The sequence below is a fragment of the Heterocephalus glaber genome, unplaced genomic scaffold, assembly GCF_053883595.1.
Source record: "Heterocephalus glaber isolate CG9 unplaced genomic scaffold, H.glaber_assembly_v1.0 deba00001504, whole genome shotgun sequence".
NCBI lineage: Eukaryota > Metazoa > Chordata > Mammalia > Rodentia > Bathyergidae > Heterocephalus > Heterocephalus glaber.
Window position 1 is genome coordinate 12,501,626 of NW_028258324.1, and position 22,510 is coordinate 12,524,135.

The window sequence follows — 22,510 nt, forward strand, 5'->3', positions numbered from 1 at the left end:
CCGAATTCAATCCCTGGTACCAAAAAAAAAAAAAAAAAAAAGACTGCCTCGGCACAAGTTAAAGTTCCTGTGCTCAGTACCTAGCATACTCAATATAATGAGTCTCTTGAGTTTGAATCCTGGATCTACCACATTTTCAGTCTTGGCTCTAGAACAAATCACTGTTTCATTTGCCTCACTTGTGAAATCAGAATATGGACTACCTAATGATAAGTGCGAAAAGCAGCATGTGGCAGTGTTCAGTTAACGTAGATTAATGCTTACTATCTGTTCATTTTCTGGAGGAAAAGAGATGATAAAGCTGAGGTTCTAGGTTGCTAAAGAAAGCATGAATAGAAAAGGATGGAAGGGTTGAAGGGAGGGCAGGGCTATGTGGAAAAAATAACCAAGATATATCATGTAAAGGTACAAATCCCCAATGATGAATATTATCATATTATATACCTAATATGTACCAGTGAACTTAATAAAAAAAGAAAAAGAAAGCACAAATATACTCCCTCTTCTGTGCAGCAAGGCAGACAAAAGCGCCGAAGGCCAGGCCTTTGCTTTTTTCTCTGCCTAACTCTGAACACCGCCTAAGGCCTCTAAAGCACACTCTTCACTCCCAATATCGCTCAGTAACCCAGCCCCCAGATCCCTACGTCCCGCTGACGTTGCGCAGACGCAGGCCCAGCTGCGTCCCAGTTTTACGCACATGCGTACTCAGGTGCGCTAGTCTGAGGCGCGCCGGTAGAGCAACAATGGCTGCAGCAATGCGAGTGGCGGCGGCTGGAGCTAGGCTCAGCATTCTATCTAGTGGTCTCCGCGCCGCGGTCCGCAGCCTTTGCACCCAAGGCGCCTCCGTTAACGAACGTATCGAGAATAAGCGAAGCGCCGCGCTGCTGGGAGGAGGCCAGCGCCGCATTGAAGCTCAGCATAAGCGAGTGAGTCCGAGGGTCGAGCGAACCCGCCCTTTCGCTTGCGCCCTATCACTGTGTGCCTGCCTCGCGGCGCCCGAGACGCCGCTCAGCCAATCGGCGCCGTGCAGGGCGGGGCGCGGCGAGGGCGCTAGCCTGGAGGATCAGTGGTCTCTGTCGCGAAGCTGGTGAAATCGGGATGGGCGTCCCTGTGCTCTGTCCCCCGCTGGTGTACCCTTGAATTTTAGACGGACCTATCTGGGTTCCACTCAGCTCTCCAATTAACAGCTGTAAACTTTTGTGCAACTTAATATCCAGGAGTCAATTTATGTTATACAGAAGATGATCATCATTCTTTCCTCACGATCTTATTAGAATAGACAGCAAAGCAAGGATGGACACTCACTTAAAAAAAAAATCTGCTTAGTTTTCTGCTCCAAGAAAGAGTGATGGGCAAGTTGTTTTTTTTCCCATAATGAGTACAGAAAAATCGAGGTATGTGGTAGGGGAAGTGATTTTGGCAGAATCGCATTAACCTGGGATGGGTTGTGCTGTCAGAGACGGGCAACCTCCTGAGGTCTCAGCGCTCATCCTTTGGCTGGGCAGGCAGAAGGTGGTTCTCTGGGAGTGTGCAGGTTACTCTGCTGCCTGGCTGGAGAGAGCAACTGAGTGCCCAGCACTGCCTGGATTGTGTTTTTCAGATTAATTTATGAAAAGGAAAGCATCACATGACTACAGATACTCAAGAGCCAGCCAGTAAAATGCAATAAATACTTTGGATACATATTTCCATGCTTCAGCATCAGGCGATTTTGTCTTTTTTTTAATTTCACTTTTTTTTTTCTAGTGCCTCTAGGTTATACAGACTAATGGGTTTCGTGACTGCTTGGATTTTGAGTTGAGGATCACATTTGGCCTTCGAAGATAAACTGGGTGGTGGGCAGTTTAGCAGCGGAAGAAACTAGGAGAGGTAACCTCAGGTTGGAACCAGGGTTGCTCAGTATGTCCCTGAGTCGTCCTTGAGTCTATCCCAAAGTGCTGCACAAGTTATCAAGAAGAAAGCGTAGAAGTGAACTTTTAGCAGGTGAAGGGCACTCAGGCCCTACTCACCAGCTTGGGGGAGGTGATTGAGAAGGCTGGAGTCAGAGAAGATGTGAGAGTCTAAATCAAGTGTTGATTAACATGTCATCGATTTCAATTTGACAAAGGCCTGAAGGTGACAGTTCTTTTTTTACAGCTGGGAGTGAACTGTAAATGTGGCTGATGGTTTGTGGTGTGTGGGGTTCCCTCCCTCTGTGGGATGAGAGAACGTTAGACCATCCTCTGGAGAGGCCGATTAGTGCTCCCTGTACTCTTTGAGTGGGAGCCAGTTGCTCAATTCCTTCCTGGAACATCACTCCACCCCTTCCCAGGCAGATTATTTTATGTTTATTTTATTTATTTGTTTGTTTTTTTGAGGGGAAGGGGTTTATTTGGCTTAAAGTTCGTAGAGGTTGTAATCCATAGTAAGTGTGTTAGGTTTAGATGCAGCCTGCAGAAGCTTTTCTTTTCTTTTTTTTTTGGTATGGGGGATTGAACTCAGGACCTTATGCTTGCGCTGCAGGCGCCAGAACCATTGAGCTAAATCCCCAGCCCCAGAAGCTTTTCTTTTACCAAAGCTGGTTTGTTTGGGAGGCAGACTTCCACCCTCTTTTAAACAGTTTTTGGAGTATTTCCATAGGATAGATTTCCTCGAAGTGGAATTAGTAGATCAAAGGGTATAAATATTTTAAAAAATTTAAAAAATACTGCCAAATTTCTCTTCTTGGAACTTATTCAGCTTCATATAACAATATATAGGATTGCTTAGTGTTTAACACATTCCTACAGATTTGGTTGCTTTCCTAGGGTGAAGTACAGTGTTCTAGAGTATTTGGCTGGGGCTGAGGTTTTGGGAACCCAAGCAGTGGAGGGTTTTATTTTATTTTACTATTTGTTTGCTCTGCTGGGGATTAAACCCGAGGAGTGCTGAGCCATTGCGCAGGTTGGCCTCATATTTGCTGTCCTGCCTCAGCCCCTTGAGTGCTGGGATTACAGCTGTGGCATAGTGGAGGCTCTTGATAGACTGGGACCTCCAATCTTATCTTTAAGAAGAATTTTTTCGGGAGTATTGAGACAGGATCTTATATGTAAGTCAGGCTGGTCTTGAACTTGAGATCCTCCTGAGTGCTATTTTTTGGGGGTTTTTTTGTTTTTTTTGTACAGGGGATCGAACTCTGGACCTTGTGCTTGTGAGGCACGGGGTAGAACTACTGAACTAAATCCCCGGCCTTGTTTTTATTTTTTGAACTCTTTTCAGGCAAGCTTCTTAGCACTCTGTCCCATTCCTTTTTACTCAGCAGTTACTTGCTGTGGGCTCTCTGTCAGGTGTGTGGTCTCTAAGCGGGGGGTGGGGGCAGTGTGAGGTAGTAGGAGGAAGGGGAGCCCCATGGGAGCTCAGAGTGTGAAGGAGGGGTTGGGCCTGGTGAGGTGTGTTTCTTAGGCTTCCCTAGAAGAAGCCTGGAAATCGGGGTAAAGTCTCAAGGCCCTTCACTAAGCCTGCATTAGATTTCCACCTGCTTCACCATTTTTTTTTAAGACTCCTTAGGTCCCTCATAAGTGTTTCTGGAATAGTTAGCTTGTTTCAGGTTTAGGTTCTCCTTATTCCTACCTCTCTCCACCTTGCCCTCCTTTTTTTGAATTAGGGTCTCACTGTGTAGTCCAGACTGGCCTTGAATTTACTAGGTATCCTGGGCTGGCCTTGAACTCACAGCAGTTCTGCTTCAGCCCCTGAGTGCTGAGATTACAGAGTATGACACCATGCCCCGCCTTCCTCCCTTATTTACCTTTCACAATCAGGTGGCTCCTGGAGCACCTGTCTACCTTGATTTCCTCACTATCTAAAATGAAGTCTGTTGATAACATTTGTTTGCCCTGGGCAGGTCAGAGAGAAAGAAGGGTTTCACATCAGGGTGAAGGGGCAAAACCTGTCCTCCTGACTTTCTTATGAACACTCCTTTGGTTACTAACTTTGATAACACTACTGAGTGATCTTTGTTATGTTTTAGGGAAAACTGACTGCCAGGGAGCGGATCAGTCTCTTGCTGGACCCTGGCAGCTTTGTTGAGAGTGACATGTTTGTGGAACACACATGTGCAGATTTCGGAATGGCTGCTGATAAGAATAAGGTATCTGCTCAAGCGGTGGTGTGGACACTTCTAGCTGTGGCTGTGCTGGCCACAGAGTAATGAGTCTGTAGAGTTTTTCCTCAGAGTCTTCTTGAGAAGTACTGCTGAGGCCTCAGATTCTCCCCTCTCCCTCCCCTTTGTCTGCAGGTGGAATGTGGGTGGGCTATTCATACTCTGTGCAGTGTAACTTGGTTCTAGATCCCAGAGCTCTGGTTGTGGGTTCAGTTCTGGCTAGTACAGAATGACAGATTTGGAAAGAGGGTCTTTCTAAAGACATGAGAATGTCTTTTGGTTGTGTTCTGAGAACCAGGTACTCCTAAATGCTGGCCAGTGCCTTTTTGTCATGGTTTAAGTTTATACCTCTGAGTTCTTGAGATCAGCAAAAATTAGTGCCTTTCATGGGTACGTGGAATTCACTGGAATTCACTTACTCTTGATCCATTTTTAAAATATATATGATTTCTGCGACCAAAGATATGTAAAGTGGCACCAAACCAGCTTGTTCCATTTGAGCCAGATGGACTACACTGATTGCTGGGTTTCCATGAAAATTGGTATTTAGAAAAAAATTTTTTTAGATAGAGTCTCACTATGTAGCCCAAGCTGGCCTCAAACTTGCAGTTATCCTCCTGCTTCAGTCTCCCAAGTGCTAGAATTACATGCATGTGCCTCCACACCTGGCTGGGTTTGCCTTTTTAATGTTTGAGATAAGGGTATATGGCTTTAGGGAAATTGCCATGCTTTTTTATATGTTTTTTTTTTCTTTCCCATGAGCACCTGATGGTGGCCTAAGCAGTCTCTTGATTCTTTTTCTTTCTTTTTTTTTTTTTTTTTACAGAACCGGGGATGGAACGCAGGACTGTGCGCTTGCAGGGCAGGTGTACCGCCACTGAACTAAATCCCCGGCCCTCTTTTCTTCTTTTTTTAGTGCTGGGTATTGAACCCAGAGTCTTTTGGATGGTAGGCAAGTGCTCTACCACTGAGCTGTCACCCCAGCCTGATTATTTTGTTTTTAGGAAGGAAGATGAAGTTTCAGAGTACAGTGCTCTTCACTCCCATTAGTGGAGTCCATTGCTTGCTGTTGGAGGTTCAGGGAAGGGGGGTAGGACTCCTTTGGGTTCAGATTGAGTTTTAAGGCATTTAGTGTTTTGTCTTTCCATGAGGTATAGTTGCTAAATTCATTAAAAGAAAGAAGTGTTTGGATTTTTTTAACCTTTATCTTTCTATTTCTATGTTAGTTTCCTGGAGACAGCGTGGTCACTGGAAGGGGCCGGATCAATGGAAGATTGGTTTATGTCTTCAGTCAGGTATTTCACAACTCCAATGGGCTGAGCTTTCCTGAGAGACAGGAAGAAAATATTGAGGAATGAAATCTTACGGTTTGGGAAAGATGAAGGATCTGCTTTCTTGTTTTCATTTCCTATGTCTGGAGTATTACAGTTATTTTCTTAGGAAGGAAGAGTCCTTAGGGAGGACTAAGGAAAGGATCACAGGGATGTAGTTATGTACGACCAGGAGCTAAGAGCTTTTCCTACGAGTGAGATTCCTTTTGGCAGTGTTAGGTGTGTGCCTGGAGGGCATCCTTGTCTCTGGCTATGTGTTTGTATCCAGGAATACAGCAGATGCATCATGGGTGAAGGGGATTTGACTGTCAGAACCACAGGCTCCTGAATTTTGGGCATTGATGTAAGTGTTCAAAGTGGTGTTAGGCTGCATCCCGACAGAGTTTGTTCACACTGAAACTGTAGGAGAATATCTTAGGCAGAATCATGACTCTCCAGAGATGTTCAAGTCCTGATCTCCAGCACCTTTGAGTGTGTTTTCCTTACCCAGCAAAGAGGAATTAAGGTTGTTAATCAGCTGACCTCAGTTGAGAGGCCTGCCTGTGTCATCCAGGTGGACTCAGTATAATCACAAGCCTCCTTAAATGTGAAAGAGGGCCAGGCACAGTGGTGCATTCCTGTGGATCCAGCTCCATGAGAGCCAAGGCAGGAGCATTGCAAGTTCGAGGCCAGCCTGAGTGATTTAGCAAGAGCCTGTCTCAAAATAAAATATCAAAAAGGTTGTTGGTGTAGCTCAGTGGTAGAGTGATGCAATGGGAGAGGGAGGCTGAAGAAGTCAGAGTGATACAGTGTGAAAAGGACTTGCTGTAGCTGGCTTTGAAGATGGAAGAGAAGGAGTCCATGAGTAAAGGAATAGGAACAATCTCTGGAAGCTAGAAAAGGTAAGAAAACAGATGGCCTCCTGAATCCTCCAGAGAGGAACACAATCCACCAATCTTGATTTCAACCCAGTAAGGCCTGTGTAGGACTTCTAGACTAGGGAACCGGAAGGTAATAAACATGTTCTTCTGAGCTATTGAAGTTGTGTTAATTTGTTATACCAGCAATAAAATCTGACAAAGAATAGATTGTATGCTATTTTGGATTTTTCCCCCCTCCGCAGGTGGAAATGTGTATATACTTATAAATGCTTAGTTTCTTTCACCAGCCTAAAGTTAAGGAACTTAAAGTGATACTGAAATAATTACGTTTGGTTAATTATAAATTTATTGCATTGAGACAGTACTTATTTACTCATTAACCTACCTTTGAAATGTTAAGACTGTGTGTTATAAGTGGGTCTACCGAATGCTGAATTAGAAAGAATTACTTTTTACCCCCAACTTATAAGAATGAGCAAAAATTCACATGGAAGCACTGAAAAGATAGAACAAAAAAAGTTACTGTGTTTTCTGGACGCAGTGTTCACCTAGCTACTTAAGCAGACAAAAAAATTATCAGATTGATGCTTTTGAGCTTCCTGTGCTTCTGAGGTAAGTGGAAAGGAGGAGAGGGTGGAGATTCCTGAGAAAGGTTTGTTGCCTTGAGGCCAGTCGCCCTGTAGGTTGCACAGGGCAGAACAGGAAGGGTCACTGTACAGAGCCCAGACAAGTGCTGTGGACTCAGGACAAGGAATGCTCATATCCTGGGTTGAAGAGAGCTTTAGGGAAAATGGAAGTAGTCACCGAAGGATACTGAATGAGGGAGTGATAACCCGGCCTTTTTGATGTGATCTCTAAGATGTTTGTATCAATGGGTATTTTTTCTGGGACATTTTCACTTTTCCAGAGAAAAGTCTTCAGTCCCTTGTATGATAATTGGCTGTTGGTGTGTTGGGCGTTGAGGGGAGACTAATTGCAAATTTAACCCGATACCTCTGGTTAAATTTCTTTTTTTAAATTTCAAAATAAATTTTATTTTATTTTATCCCATTCTCCCTCTAGCTCCTTCCCCTATGTACAAAAGCTTTGCTTCTATTTTTCCTTCTATTTTCTTTTCTTTTCTTTTTGGTACCAGGGATTGAACTCACGACCTTGTGCTTTCGAGGCAGGCGCCGGAACCCCCGGAACCACTGAGCTAAATCCCTGGCCCTTTTCCTTCTATTTTCACTTTTTTCTTGTCCCTTCCTTCCTTTCTCCCTCCCTCCTCCCTTGTTCCTCTTTCTATTTGAACACTTTCTTCCCATTTCCCAACATCCATTATACATTTCAGTTCTTATTTCCACTTTCATCTTCACACAACAGAGAAACAATGAGGTATTTAAACATGTGCATCCAATTTATTTCACTTAAGAGTATGGTCTCAAGGTCCATCCATTTAGCTAAAGATATTTGAAACTCATCCTTCTTTATGGCAGAGTAGTTAAATTGCTTTAGAGAAAAAATAAGCTTTCTTTCTCCTCTCAAGATGGGGAGGCCTTCTGAAGTCTGCTTCTAACACAGACTTTCTATTAACTTGTTTCCAGCCCACTCCTCACCTCTCACTTTCCTGGGTTTCTGGGTTGTCCCTGCTTTGGTCACCTCGTGTGCAGGTGTGGAGGCTTCCATTTCCTCCAAAGGAGGTGTTCTTGTGATTTCAGTTTGCTTCAAGTTTATTCAGACTTTCTCTGCTGTTGTCTGCTCTTCCTTGTGGGTTAGTTCTGTTTTTTATTCCCTACTGTTGTCATTGTCTTCCTCCGCTTCCCGCTCTGACTCCCCATTCACCCTCTTAAGTTGCTCAAGCTGGCCTTAAATTTGCAGTCCTTCTACCTCAGCCTCCCAACAGTGCTGGAATTATAGGTGTGGGCCACCATGTTTGGCTTCTTTTTTCATTTTTTAATTTTGAGACAGGGTCTTCTTGCTAAATTGCCCAGGCTAGCTTCAAACTTGTGATGCACCTGCCTTAGCCTCCTGAATAGCTGGGATTACAGGCTTGTGCCACTGTGCTCAGCCCCACTGCCTTTTTGGTAAGGTTTTAGAAGGGAGGCCACACCCACAAGAAGCCCTTTATATGTAAAAGTAATGAAAGTCCATAAGTAGAGACAACAGCTGTCTCTTGTCAAAACAGCACATGTTTCCTAGAAATAGAAATGCCTAGATGATATCCATGGAATCTGATATTAGGGTTAATCCTGCATAAGTTGTTTCCTCAGCTACAAATTGTTTTTATAGAGTGAAGACTTAAGTCTTTTGCTCTTGACAATACATGAACTCCCTTTAAGATATTTTTATTCACTATTTTATGGAGTAATCTAAAATCAGATTTTCCCTGTTTTTGTAACTTGTGAAACTCCTATAAAAACACTTATCTATGAGTTTTCTTCTTCCTCTTCTCCTATTCTTCTTTCTCTTCTCCCTCCTCTTCTTCCTCCTTCTCTTCCTCCTCCTCTTCCTCCTCCTTTTGGAAGAAAATTTGAGACAGGTTCTTGCTGTATAGTTCAAGCTGGCCTCCAACTCATGGTGATCTTCTTGCCTCAGCCTCTCAAGTGCTGGTATTACAGGCATGGGTCATGCCTTACTGGATCTTCTTACTGGATCTTTATCTCTAGTCAGTCATACTTTACTTGTTGATTTATTTCCCTTTTAGGATTTCACGGTTTTTGGGGGCAGTCTGTCAGGAGCACATGCTCAGAAGATCTGCAAAGTAAGTGTTTAATATTAAAAATAAGTCAAATACTTTCATCAGTTATATAGTGCATATTGGGTATTTTGGGGGTGTAAGTCCCTGGGCTGGGTATTTGGGGTGGGGCAGAGTTGTGTAAGATGTGGTATTGACCTGAAGGGATTCTTAGTATTTTTTGTGCCTTGGATCTCTTTGACAAGGTAACAAAGCCTGGACCCTCATATTTTTACATGCTTAAAATAGAAATATGTAAAATGATAAAGGACTAAAACTGTTTAAAAACATATTTGTAATATATGTGCTTCCTTACTAATGCATTAACAAGATTAGCAGTAGATCTAGTAATTGGTATAATTTTATACCAATTATGTAATTTGGTATAATTATATAAGTTGGTATAATTTCCAAGTTTGCATGAATAAAAATAATATTTAAAGTTACCTGCAACAACTTTAATGTAACCAAAAACATCTGGCTTCTATTAATGACAAACTCACAGGTATTTCTAAAATTATTGTGCTTTATTGACTATATTCGTATTTGAAGGAAATGCTAAAGATGAGGTAAAGTTAGTAAAAATGTAAAGTCTTTCCCATTAAGATTCATGAACTACTGAAATTTGTTCACAAATCCCACCCCATGCCAGCAGTTCTGAGGACCCTAGATAAAGAATCCCAGGATTAGGAGAAGAGTCCAGGTGCTATAAGGTAAAGAACAGTGTAAAGATTATATGATGGTATTTTAAAAGCACTGACAGAGGACTGGGGGAGTAGCTCAGTGATAGAATCCTTGCCTAGCATGCACAAAGCCCTGGGAGATTTAGATGTTTTGAGGAAAAATAAAAGTCTAGCTCACATTTGGTGATTTTTGGAGTTAAAACTTACACTGTTAGTGATGGTCAGGACTTTCCTCTATAGCAGAACACCTGGTTTCTAGATGAAGTCCTGCTATGTGGGTCACTCATGTAACTTTTTTTGGCAATACTACTGGGGACTGAATCCGTGCATGGTTTTTGCACTGATCTACATGTCCAGCCCTTTTTATTTTTATTTTGAAACAGGGTCTCACTAAGTTCTTAAGTTGCCCAGGCTGGGCTTGAACTTGCAGTCCTCCTGCCTCAGCCTCCCAGAGTACTGGGATCATAGATGTGGGTCACTGTGCCCAGTTCACTCTCGAACTTTTAAATCTTTCTGAGTTCCCTCTTTTTACCGCCTCTGTTGTAATGATTAAATGAGACAATGGACGTGAACATGCATTGTAAACTTTCCAGGGCTGTAGGAAGTAGTTCATTGTGCTATCAGAGGTACTGACCCATGAAGACAATCTGTCACATTAGAAGTAGAAGAAGGCCTGGGTTAACATTTGCTTCCATGAAAATACTACTTTGCCATTGTCTAAAATCGGTTTTTCCTTAAGAACAACTATGAACAGCCTTTCTCCCCGTCCTCTCTTCTCACTCTTCCCCCTTTCCTCCATCTCCTTCCTCTTCTTCTTCCTCTCCCTCCTCTTCCTGCCCATTCTTCTCCTCCCTGTCCTTCCTCCCCTTTCATTCCTCTCCCTTTTCATCTTCTTCCCATTCTTCTTCTTTTCTCCTTTTCCTATTCTTTTTCTTCCCATTCTTCTTCTTTTCTCCTTTTCCCATTTTTCTTCCCATTCTTCTTCTTTTCTCCTTTTCTTCTCTGTCCTCTTCTTCCTCTGCTTCCTACTCTTCTCCACTTTCTCCTTCCCCTTCTTTTCCCCTCCCCATTAAAAAGAAAAGAAGAAAAGAACAATAGTGAGCAAATCTGCCTGTTGAAGATATTACAGCCTGAGCCTGTGGTTCCAGAAGTGGCTGTCATGAGCAGTGTTATTCCTTGCTAATGAGAAGTGGATGTTGGGGGCTTTATTCAGCCTTTTAAGTATCTGGCCCTTGACAGGCATGGTGGTACATGCCTGTGATCTCCACACTCCAAGGCTGAGGCAGGAGGATCTCTGAGTTTGAGGCCAGCCTAGGCTACGTGGCCTGAACTATATAGGGAGACCCTGTCTCACAAAATAAAATAGGGCTGGGAATTTAGCTCAGTGGCACCATGCCTGCCTTGCAAGCACAAGGTCCTGAGTTTGATCTCCAGTACCAAACAAAACAAAATAAAAATTATATATATGTGTGTGTGTCTGTGTCTATGTCTATATATCTAGTCTTTTATCTTCCATGACGGTATCCAATTGTCATGAGGAAAAAAACCATTGTTCCTACCTCCTGTGTGGAAAAGTACACTCAGAACGTTGTTTTGCTAAGATAGTCTTGCTATGTATTTCAGGCTGGCCTTGAACTCATCATCATTCTGCCCCAAGCTCCCAAGTGCTGAGATTACAGGCATGCACCCAGCTGCACTCAGAACATTTTCCAGAAACTATGCTTTGTCAGTGCTGTTTTTGATAACTAGAGCAGATGTCTCATAATAGATTTCTCTGCTGTCTCAGATCATGGACCAGGCCATAACTGTGGGTGCTCCAGTGATTGGGCTGAATGACTCTGGGGGAGCCCGGATCCAAGAGGGAGTGGAGTCCTTGGCTGGCTATGCTGACATCTTCCTGGTGAGAAACATGAATAAAGAGTAAGAAGTACAGATCCTAGTTCTCTAGGCTGTATCCTGGTCCCCTGGCTTCATGATCTCTTCACTGTCTTCTGTCCCATTGTGTCTCTTCTGTGGCTTCTTCCTGTGTCACGAGGATGAGATGAAGACTAGGTAGACAGTAAGAGGGAGTGGAGAAGATTTTCTTTCTTTCTGATAGATGGTCACTCACAGGGGAAAACAGGTTGTTCATAAGGGGAAAGCACTTGAACTATTTTTCCTTTTTTTTTTTTTTTTTGTTAATAGGAGGGAATAAGGAAGGTTAAAATGAATGGATTTGTTAGCATAGGATTTTTTAGAAGTGCAATTTAAAAAAATTGTTTTTAGTTAAAATATTTACAAGATCATTATAAAAAGTTCAAACAGGCTCCCCGCCTCCATCCCAGGCTCCTAGGGCAGAGAAGCTCAGCCTGTCCCAGCACCCAGAAGGAAGCTCCCCCACCACCATCCCAAGCTCCTAGGGCAGAGAAGCTGAGCCGCATGGGTGCCAGAAGCACTCCCCCGCCCTGCCCCGTGGAAATGAGAAGATGCGTAAACAAGTCTCAAAAACACACTTCTGGATCACCTACAGCAACCCCAAAGGGAAATGAGATGGAACAATCTGATACTCAACCACCTGGACTCTCTGGACTGGCAACAAAAGAGGATCTGGGAAAAATGAAATCAGAAATAATTACTCAGATAACAACAAAGATTTTGCTCATGGTGCAAGACATGATTAATAAATCTAGAGAGGACACAGATAAAAAGAGGATCTGAAGAACATGATGGAATCCCAACATAGGAAACAAATGGAATCCATAAAACAGATACAAACAGATTTCCAAGAGATTAAAAACTCCATTGAAAGTCTGCGCAGCAGAATGAACCAATGTGAGGATAGAATTTCACATATAGAAAATAAGATTGCAATTAGTGAGGAGGAAAAGGAAAGTTGCTTTAAAATTGTAAGAGAACATGAGAAATCAATCCAGCAGCTGCTAGACGATGCAAAGAAGAGTAACAGAAGACTGACTGGAGTCAATGAAGAAAGAGGAGAGAGTGCAGATGACATAAAAAAACTCTTCACAGAAGTGATGGCAGAAAACTTCCTAAGGAGTGGAAAAGAACTTGACATACAGATAAGTGAGGCACATAGGACTCCAGCTAGCCTTAATGAAAAAAAATCTACACATAGGCATATAATAGGATTCCAGAAATCCAACAGAAGAACAAAATTCTACAAGCAGTGAGAGAAAAGAAACAAATCACATACAAAGGAAAGCCCATCAGAATCACAGCAGACTTCTCAATGCAAACCCTCAAGGCAAGAAGAGCTTGGAGTGATATATTTCAAGCCCTAAAGGAAAACAGCCTCCAACCCAGATTGATGTACCCTGCAAAACTATCTTTCAAAATTGATGGAGAAATAAGATACTTTCATGATAAAGAGCACCTCAGGAACTTCATGAATACCAAACCGGCACTCCAAAAAATTTTAGACAATACCCTAGGAAAAGACAATGAGGATCACAACCCCAGGAAACCCAGCAGAATGAATCCATTGGGTGTGACAAATTAAACGCAAAGGGGGAGAATCCAACAAAAAGAAAAAGTCATGACAAGGCTTTAAAACTTTTGACTTCATCTCCCTAATGAGTGTATAATTCAGTGTTATTATTGTACTGATTAGTATTTTTCTGATTCTAGAGTTGCACACCATTCCTTGTGCTATACTGGCTATTTATCATCTTCTTATGTCTACATTTTAATTGGGTTGTCTACTGATGAGCCCTAAGAATTCTTTATATATTCTGCTCATAGGTTATATGTATTGTAAATATGGTCTGTTTAAGGACTACTTTTCATTTTAATGATGTCATTTAAAGTTCTAAATTTTGATGGAATCTCATTTATCAATTATTTTCTTTTATACATCATGTTTTTTGTATCCTAGGTAGTTCTTGCCTACCCTGAATTCATAAATATTTTCCCTTATAATTTCTTCTTAAAGTTTTATACTTTTAGGCTTTCTTATTTAGGTTCATAGATCCCTTCAAGTTATTTTCATGTATGGAAAAAAAGGGTTGAAGTTAATTTTTTATATATGGATACCAGGTGTTCTAGTGCCATTTGCTGCAAACACTATCTCTCCCTCAGCTCTTGAATTGAGTTTATATTCTATAAAATGCTAATGTGTGGTTCTATTTCTAGATTCTCTGTTTTATTCAAATGATCTATATGTCTTTCCTTACACCAACACTGCCTTGATTACTGTAGCTTTAGAAGAAGTCTTAAAATTAGGTACTAAACATCTTACAACACTGTTTTTGTTTTTGTTTTTAACTTTTCTAGGCCCTTTGTACTCTACATAACTTTTAAAGTTCAATATCCAATTCTTCATTTATAGCAAGTATACACAGACCTGAATTTTTATATATAGCTTGTGTTTTCTAATCCTGCTAAATTCAAGTACAAGTACTAGGGGCTCCTAGAGATTTCTTAGTATTTTCTCTGTAGATGATCATTTCATGTACATATAAAGATTTTGCTTCTGCCGTGCCAATCCTATCCTAGCTGTGTCATTTTATTGCCATGCTATTTTGGTGGGGACTAGGTTTCAAAGTTTAATGGACAGATAAAGAGTAAACATATCTGCCCTTATTCCCCACCTTAACGAGAAAACACTGTATCGTCTCCATTCATAGAAGGAGTTTTTGTTGGAAGTATGGAGTACATGTCTTTGATCTGCTGAGAAGGTTCTGTTCTACTTCTAGTCTCCTGATAGCTTTTACCATGAACAGCTGTAGAATTTGGTCCAATACTTTTTCTCCAACTAGTGACAGGATCATATGGCTTTTTCCTTTCCTCTCTTTAAATGATGACTTTTGGGGGTGGATCTTCCAGTGCTGAACCAACACTGCCATCCCTATAAGAAAACCACTTTCTACATCCTGCCAGATCTGACTTGTAATAGTTTGTTTTGTTAAACAAATTTCTATGTTCATACTTTTTTCTTCTATTATCTTTATCCAGTTTTAGGATTAGGACAATGTTGAGTTCCTAAAATGAGGGGAGAAGTGTTCCCTCTTTTTTCTGCTTTAATTGTTTGATATAATTTATCAGTTAAAATGTTTATGAGTCTGCTGTTGTCATATAGGTAGGTTTTCAAGCTAGGAATATACTTTCTTTAATAGGTGCTATTCAAATTTTATATTTCTTCCAGAGTTAGTTTCATTAATTTGTCTTCTAAGGTACTTCTTAGAAGTTGTCAAATTTATTTCCAAAAAGATTTTTATAATATGCTTTCTATATCCTTTGTAATTCTGTAAAATCTGTGGTAATGTCTCCTAGATCTTAATATTGTAATTTAAGGACCGGGAATTTAGCTCAGTGGTTCCAGCGCCTGCCTCCCAAGCACAAGGTCCCAAGTTCGATCCCTGGTGCCAAAAAAATAAAATAAAAAAAAATTGTAATTTAAAAAAATGTATAACTGATATTTTGTAACGGGAAGAAAAGGTCTAAAAGACCAGGGGAATTGGGAGGGGTAGGGGAAGGGAAAACAGGGAAAGGAAGAAATATGAAAAGAGGAAAAAAAATGGAAATAAGGTCTTTGCAAATAGAGAAGGGTGGAGGAGGTGAAGGAAGGGCAAGGGAAGTGGAAAAAAAATAAGAACCAAGATACTCATGTAAAGGTACAAGATCCCAATGATGAATGTAACTGTATTTTATACCTAAAATGTACCCCAATAAACTTAATGGGAAAAAAAAAGTTCAAACAGGACAAAGAAGAAAAAAAATCACTCCTAGTCCCACTATTTGGAAACATTTAGTGAACATCATTTCATTTATCTCTCTGCTTATTTATGGACTGCAATTATGAAATAAATGAAGAGAAACAGAATGTTATTTAAGATATGAAGTATACTGTGAGAGAGTGAGTAGGGAGGCTGGGATGAGGGAGGGAGAGATGGCCAGAAAGAGCCTGGCAGTATTTCCAGGGAGCTAGAGGGCTACAGAGGGAGGGTACAGACATTGTTTCTCATCAGGCTGTTGCTGTTGTCACCTCCTAGCATGCAGACTTGTAAGCATTCTCATCTTCCTCAGTCCCTGCCCTTTGTGATGCATCAGAAATACAGTACATGTATTTTGTTTTTTGGTGTTTTTTTTTGGTACCAGGGATCAAACTCGGGTCCTTGTGGTTGCACAGCAGTACATGTATTTTGCCCTGGCTGGCTTCTTTCTTTCTTCCATTTATTTCCTTCTTCTTTCCTTCCTTTCCTTTGTTCTTTCCTCTTTTCTTTTCAATACTGGAGATTGAACCAAGACCTTTGCATGGAGCTACATCCTTATCCCTTCTTAAATAATTTTTTTGACTCAGTTTCCATAAGTTGCCAAGTTGTTGGGGTTGGGGGGAACTTGCACTTCTTTCTCAGTCTTCCTGGTAGCTGGTATTACAAGCATGTGCCACCCAACCTGACCAGAATATTATAAAATACTCTAGTTGTAGGATTACTTATATTTGTTGAGAAGTCAGTTTTTATAGGTTCTCAACCTACTTTTTAATCTTTGTATTTGAGCTCCTAGGATAACCCCCAGGGAGCATTAGTTCCATGGGGGGCTTGGTCTGAACAGTTCAGGCCTGGAAGGTCTACTTTGGCTCCCAGCCTGGAAATCATTTTGTATTAGAAACGAAAGAAAGAATGGCCCCACGAGAAGTGGCAATAAACCACCACATTTTAGAGCTTGACTGGGTTTTAGACCATTATCTAGTCTGACACATCTTGATGAGTACTGGATAGGGGATTTGGGTTTTTTTTTTTTTTTTTCCGAGGGATAGGGTTTAATGGCTTTAAGATCTGCATTGCTTGCTACAGCTGCTTCTGTTGCTTATCATATTGATTCCTCCACTTCTGCCTGTTTTGTTCTTTTTTGGTAACTTTATTTTGATACCATTTCTAACATTATTGAAAAGTTGCCATAGTAGTTTAAGAACTCTTGTCTTTTACCCAGATGTACCAATTGTTTATATTTTCCCCATTGGCTGTATCATTTTCTTTTCATGCAATATATTTGCATATTATGTATTTCTAAAACATCAAGAGTATGTCAGAGATATTATGCCTTCTTCACCATGGGGTCCATCACTGGGTATTACTGAAGGACAAGGACATTCTGTTACATAATCAGAGTACAGTAAGTCCTCAACTTACGAAGATTTGAGCTGCAAGCTTTCACAGATACCAATGGACCTCGTGTTACTTGTAGATGTGAACAAATTGTGGAAGTAGCTTACATGTCTGCCGGACATTGTCACAGTTGTGCTGCTGTGTGCTTACTGTACAGTGTGATAGTACACAGTAGTACTGTACAGTGCTCAGACAGAGCCCAGGATGTCTGGACACAAAAGGAAAAGCTGTGGTGATGTGGAGGAGACTGCTAGGAAGCACAAAGCAACATGCATTGTATATTTGTGTCAAATGTGTATAAGACTCACTTTGTTGGACTTAGGAACAAATCTGACTTATGAAGGTTCTCCCAGAGTGGAACCATGTTCGTAAGTTGGGGACTTACTGTACAGTAATGATTTTTCTTTATGTGTGATGCAATCACGTGGGTACAGTGATATGCTATAGCCTTATATTAATTGATTTTTGAATGTTAAAACCTTTTCTTGTGGTAATTCCCATTTGATCATAGTGTATTGTCGATTTACAAGGTGTGGGTTCCATTTGCTAGTACTGTATTTTAATGAGTATTCTTTTTTTATTTTTTGGTACCAGGGATCAAACTCAGGACCTTGCACTTTTGAGGCAGGTGGCAGCACCACTGAGCTAAATCCCTGGCCCTTTAATGAGTATTCTTGGTCTATATTTATGGGAAGTATTAGTCTCTGCTTATCTTGTGATGTTATCTTTTGTTTTTTGGTATTAGACTAATTTTCACTTCATTGAATGAGTTAAAAACATTGACCCTGAGGTAAGTTCATTGTCTACTGGTTCCCAGTTTGTTGAGACAAAACACACACACAAGTTTATAAAGCAGACTTAAGACAAGGCACAACAGAAGCCTAGGATTAACTGAGAACCAGTCCCCTAAGACACATGAAAGCTGCTTGGGTTGGATGGAGACTTGACTATGAACCACAGCTGAGGAACTCTTCAAAGTGGACCATGCTAGGCTTTATGCCCTGGGCCCACATTGTGTGCTGGGCTAACGTGGTGAAGGACACTCTGTTTCTAAAGGGAACTAGAACAGAGCCTTGGCATTCTAGGCAGTACCTTTTCAACTCAGGTTGCTGCACACGGTACGTTCTTAAGAACACTATGCGAGAGAGAGGGGAGAACTGGGTTAGTGCGAGACTATACAGAGAACTGTCCTGCTGCCTCTTCTGCTGTTTGGAAGGGCTTACAAATTTTTTTTTTTTCTGTGTGTGCTAGGGGTTGAACCCAGGGACTTATGCATGCTAAGCATGTGCTCTACCACTGAGCTATATTCCTAGCTCTTTTTTGCAGTACCAGGGATGTAACTCAGGACCTTGTGCTTGCAAGGCAGGCACAGCACCACTGGGTTAAGTCCCTGACCCTCCTAGCTCTTGATTCTTTTTTTTTTTTTGGTACTGGAGATTGAATTCTGGACCTTGTGCTTGTGAGGCAGGCCGAGGCACCACTGAGCTAAATCCCTGGCCCGTAGCTCTTAATTCTTCCTTTAGTATTTAGTAAAATTTATTCTTTCTGCCAGCTCTTTATTTTTTAAAACTCTATTTAAAGGTTTACTAATTTTAATCTTTTCAAGAGCCAATTTATTTTTCTCTGTGTTCTTTATTTTATTTCTGTTCTGATTTTTACTTCCTTCTTGCTTGCTTGGAGTTTAGTTCGACTTTTTCTATTTTCTTAAGGTTAGATTAGGTTATTGATTTGAGTTTCCTTAATATATGCACTTAGAGCTATAAATTACCCTCTTACCAGGGCTTTCTCTGCATCCTATAAGCTTTGGTATATTGTATTTTTATTTTTATTTACTATGAAGTATTTTTGAACTTGTAACTTCGTGTTTTACCTATTGGCTATTTAGAAATGTTTTAATTTCTACATATTTGTGAATTTTCTAGTTTTCCTTTTATTACTGAATGATAGTTTGATTCTCTTGTGATTGGAAAGGATACTTTGACTCTAATAATTTTAAGACTTGTGGCTAATTTATGGTCTTTCCTGAAGAATGTACCCCTGTGCTTGAGAAGGATATGTCTTGTGTTGATGGAGAGTTGAGTGGTGTAATCTCTAAAGCTTGTCACATATATTAGCTCATAGTGTTGTTTATGTGCACTGTTTTCATATTATTCTTTTGTCTGGTTGTTCTGTCCATTATTCAATGTTAGATCTCCAGCTGTAACTGGACATCTATTTTTGTCTGTCAATTCTGTCCACTTTTCTTCATATATTTTGGGGCTCTGGTTGCTTCAAGAATTTGGGAAAAAAGAATTTGAGGGCTCTGTTAGATGCATATATTTTTATAACTTATTTTTTAGGTGAATAGAACCTTTATCATTATGTAATATCTTTGTCGTCTGTAACATTTTTTGGCTTGCAGTCTGCTTTGCCTGATAATAACACATCTTCCATGACTATTTTTGGTTATCCTTTGCATAGAATATATTTTTTCCACTGTTTACTTTAACCTTTTTTTGTTTTTGTTTTTGGTTTTTTTGGTACTGGGGATCAAACTTGGGACCTTGTGCGTTCGAGGCAGGCTCAGGAACCACTGAGCTAAATCTCAGACCCCTTTAACCTTTTTTGTGTCCTTTTATCTGAAGTGAAGCTCTTATAAACAATGGATAGTTTGTTTTTAAAAATCCATTCTGCTGATCTCTTATCTTTTAGTAGGAAAATTTAATTCATTTACTTTCTTTTCTTGGTACTCGGAATTGAACCCAGTGCCTGGCACATGCTGGGCAAGCGACCCATCAATAAGCTTCACCATCAGCCCTTACTTCATTTACATTGAATGTGATCATTGATAAAGAATTCTTTACTTCTGCTCTTTAGCTGCTTGTTTTCTTTGTGTGTTAAGAGTTTTTAGTGGCTTATACCTTCCATCATGAGCTTTTCTATTGACTTGTGCCATTTTAATTCACCTTGTTTCATTTTCATTGCATTTGTTTTTCTTTTCTTTTCTTTTTTTTGGTACCGGGGATTGAACTTGGGTCCCCGCCCTTGCGAAGCGGGAACCACTGAGCTAAATCCCCGGCCCTGCATTTGTTTTGCTTAGTGATTACTTGGCAATCAAAATTAATACCTCAAACTAATTGAAGCAAAACCAGGTCAGCCTCAGTAGTATGCAAACATACTGCTTCTATACATCTGCATCTTTCCTCCCTTATGTTGCTGTTGTCCTAGATTACCTCTTTATACATGCTAGACTCATTAACAGATTTATAATTGTCTCATGCATTTGTCTTTCATACCATATAGGAACAGTAGAGATGTTACAAACTGAAGTATGGTGCTATTATTTTTTTTTTGGTACCGGGGATCAAACTTGAGACCTTGTGCTTTTGAGGCAGGCGCCGGAACCACTGAGCTAAATCCCCAGCCCTGTGCTATTATTTTTTAATTCAGGAAGTTATATTTACTAATGTTCTTTATTTTTTTCTCATGGCTTCATATTACTGTTTAGTTGTCTTTTATTTCAGACTAGAAAATGCTTCCCGTAGTGTTTCTTGTAGGACATGTCAACTACAAATGAACTTCCTCAGCTTTTATTTATCTGGAAATGTCTTATTTTTCCCTCATTTTTAAAGGTTAGCTTTCCTGAATATAAAGTTTTTATTTATTCATCTATTTATTTATTTTATTGGTACATGTTTGCAGTATATAATGAATTTATTCCTTGTAAGGAGTTGGTACATGTATGTAACACACATTTTAACTCTTCATCCCCTTCCCCTGCCTCTTCTCAATCTTTTGGTTCTGTTCCTTTTTTCAAAAGACTTAGTCCTCTTTTTTCCATTATCTTTTATTTTGCTTTTTATTTTTTATTTTTATTTTTTTATATTTTGGGTTTCTCATATAAGGGAAGCCATGCAATATTTAGGCTTGAGTATCTGATTTATTTCAGTTAACATTATGCTCTCAAGGTACATCCATTTTTCTATGAATGACTCAGGTATATTCTTTTTTATGGCAGAGTAGTGCTGCATTGTATATAAATGCCACATTTTCTTTATCCATTCATCTGTTGTTGGACATATGGGCTGCTTCCAAGATCTAGCTGTAATGAGCTGTGCTTCTATAAACATGAGTATGCATGTATCACTATAGTATGATGTCTTTAACTCTTTCAGGAAGATACCTAAAAGAATACTCGGTCAAATGCAATTTCTAGTTTTAGTTTTTTGAGGAATCTCCATATTTATTACCATAAAGGTTGTACTAGCATACATTCCCACCAACAATGTAGAAGGGTTCCTTTTTCCATGCAGCCTCACCAGCCTTTGTTATTATTAGATTTCTTGTTGATAGCCATTTTTTCTGGAGTAAAGTGGAATCTCAGTGTTGTTTTACTTTGCATTTCTCTAATGGCCAGAGATGTTGGACATTTTTTGACCATTTGTACTTCTTTTTTTTTTTGCTTAAATTCTTTTATTGGTACGTTTTAGGTGTACAATACATTTACATTTATCATTGGGTGCTTGTGCCTGTACATGATGTATCTTGGTTCTTATTTTTTCCCCATTCCCTGTGTGCCCTTCACCACTCCACCCTTCCCTATTTACATAGACTTCATTTCCATTTTTTTTTTCTTTTCTCATAATGTTTCCTTTCCATTCTTCCCTTTCCCTCTCCTCCTGCCACCCCTATCCCTTTGGACCTTTTCCTATTTCAAAGTATCAATTGTTAGTTATTAATCCTTTTAATCCTTATTTACACTTTCAGTTTCTCACACTAGAGAAACTATTCGGTATTTATACATGTGTGTCTTATTTCACTTAAGAGTATGGCCTCAGTATGCATCCATTTAGCTATAAATGACTCTAGTTTCTCATTCTTTATGGCTGAGTAGTACTCCATTTTATAAAAAACCCACATCTTCTTTATCCACTTTCCAGTTGATGGGCACTTGGGTTGTTTCCAAGCTTTAGCTATTACATACTGTGCCGGTATAAACATGGGTGCACATATATCGTTGTGGTATGATTCTTTTCTTTTGGGAAGATATCCAGCAGGGGAATAGCTGGGTCAAATGGGTCCTCTAGCCCTAGTTCCTTGCAGTATCTCCATACTGATTTCCATAGTGGTTGCACCAGTCTGCACTCCTACCAGCAATGGAGAAGGACACCCCTGCCAGCATTAGTTAATTGATTCATTTCTTGATAGTGGCCACTCTTTCTGGGGTGAGGTGGAATCTCAGTGTTGTTTTCATCTACATATCTCAAATGACCAGTGATGTTGAACATTCTTTCATATGTTTATTTGCTGCTTTTACTTCTTTGTCTGAGAAATGTCTGTTCATTTCAGATGCCCATTTTTGAATTGGGTCTTTGAATTTGGGGGTTCTGATTTTTTTCGGTTCTTTATAGATTTGAGATAGTAGCCCTTTGTCTGAGTTACAGCTGCTAAAAGTTTTTTCCCACATTGTAGGTTGTCTGTTAGCTCTGTTGGTGGTTTCTCTTGCAGTGCAGAAGCTTTTTAATAAGATGAAATCCCAGTTGTTGATTCTTTGTGCTAGTTCCCTTGCTATTGAGGTTTTATTCATAAAGTCTTTTCCTATGCCGGTGTCTTGAAGAGTTCTACCTAACTTATCTTCCAGCAAGTTTAGTGTTTCTGTCTTAAAATTTAGATCTTTAATCCACTTTAATATTAGTTTAGTGCATGATGATAGCTATGGCT

The 22,510-nt window shown here is 40.2% G+C and overlaps 1 protein-coding gene across 9 annotated transcripts in view; it reads left to right on the forward strand.

Annotated features, from left to right (window-relative positions):
• Positions 1-677: 677 nt before the first annotated feature.
• Pccb (propionyl-CoA carboxylase subunit beta) overlaps positions 678-22,510 on the forward strand; it is a 148,808-nt gene continuing 126,975 nt past the window's right edge. For 4 of the 9 annotated variants that reach the window (XR_015441126.1, XM_021247083.2, XM_004834283.4 and 1 more), the window contains exons 1-5: positions 691-926; positions 3,986-4,105; positions 5,344-5,412; positions 8,992-9,048; positions 11,491-11,604. Coding sequence is in view for 8 of the 9 variants with exons in the window: in XM_021247083.2 (XP_021102742.1) it covers positions 744-926; positions 3,986-4,105; positions 5,344-5,412; positions 8,992-9,048; positions 11,491-11,604 (543 nt within the window). In the remaining variant the exon portion in view is untranslated. Of the gene's footprint in view, positions 927-3,985; positions 4,106-5,343; positions 5,413-8,991; positions 9,049-11,490; positions 11,605-22,510 lie in introns of all 9 variants that reach the window. The other 5 variants (XM_004834286.4, XM_021246959.2, XM_004834285.4 and 2 more) reach the window with 5 other exon arrangements.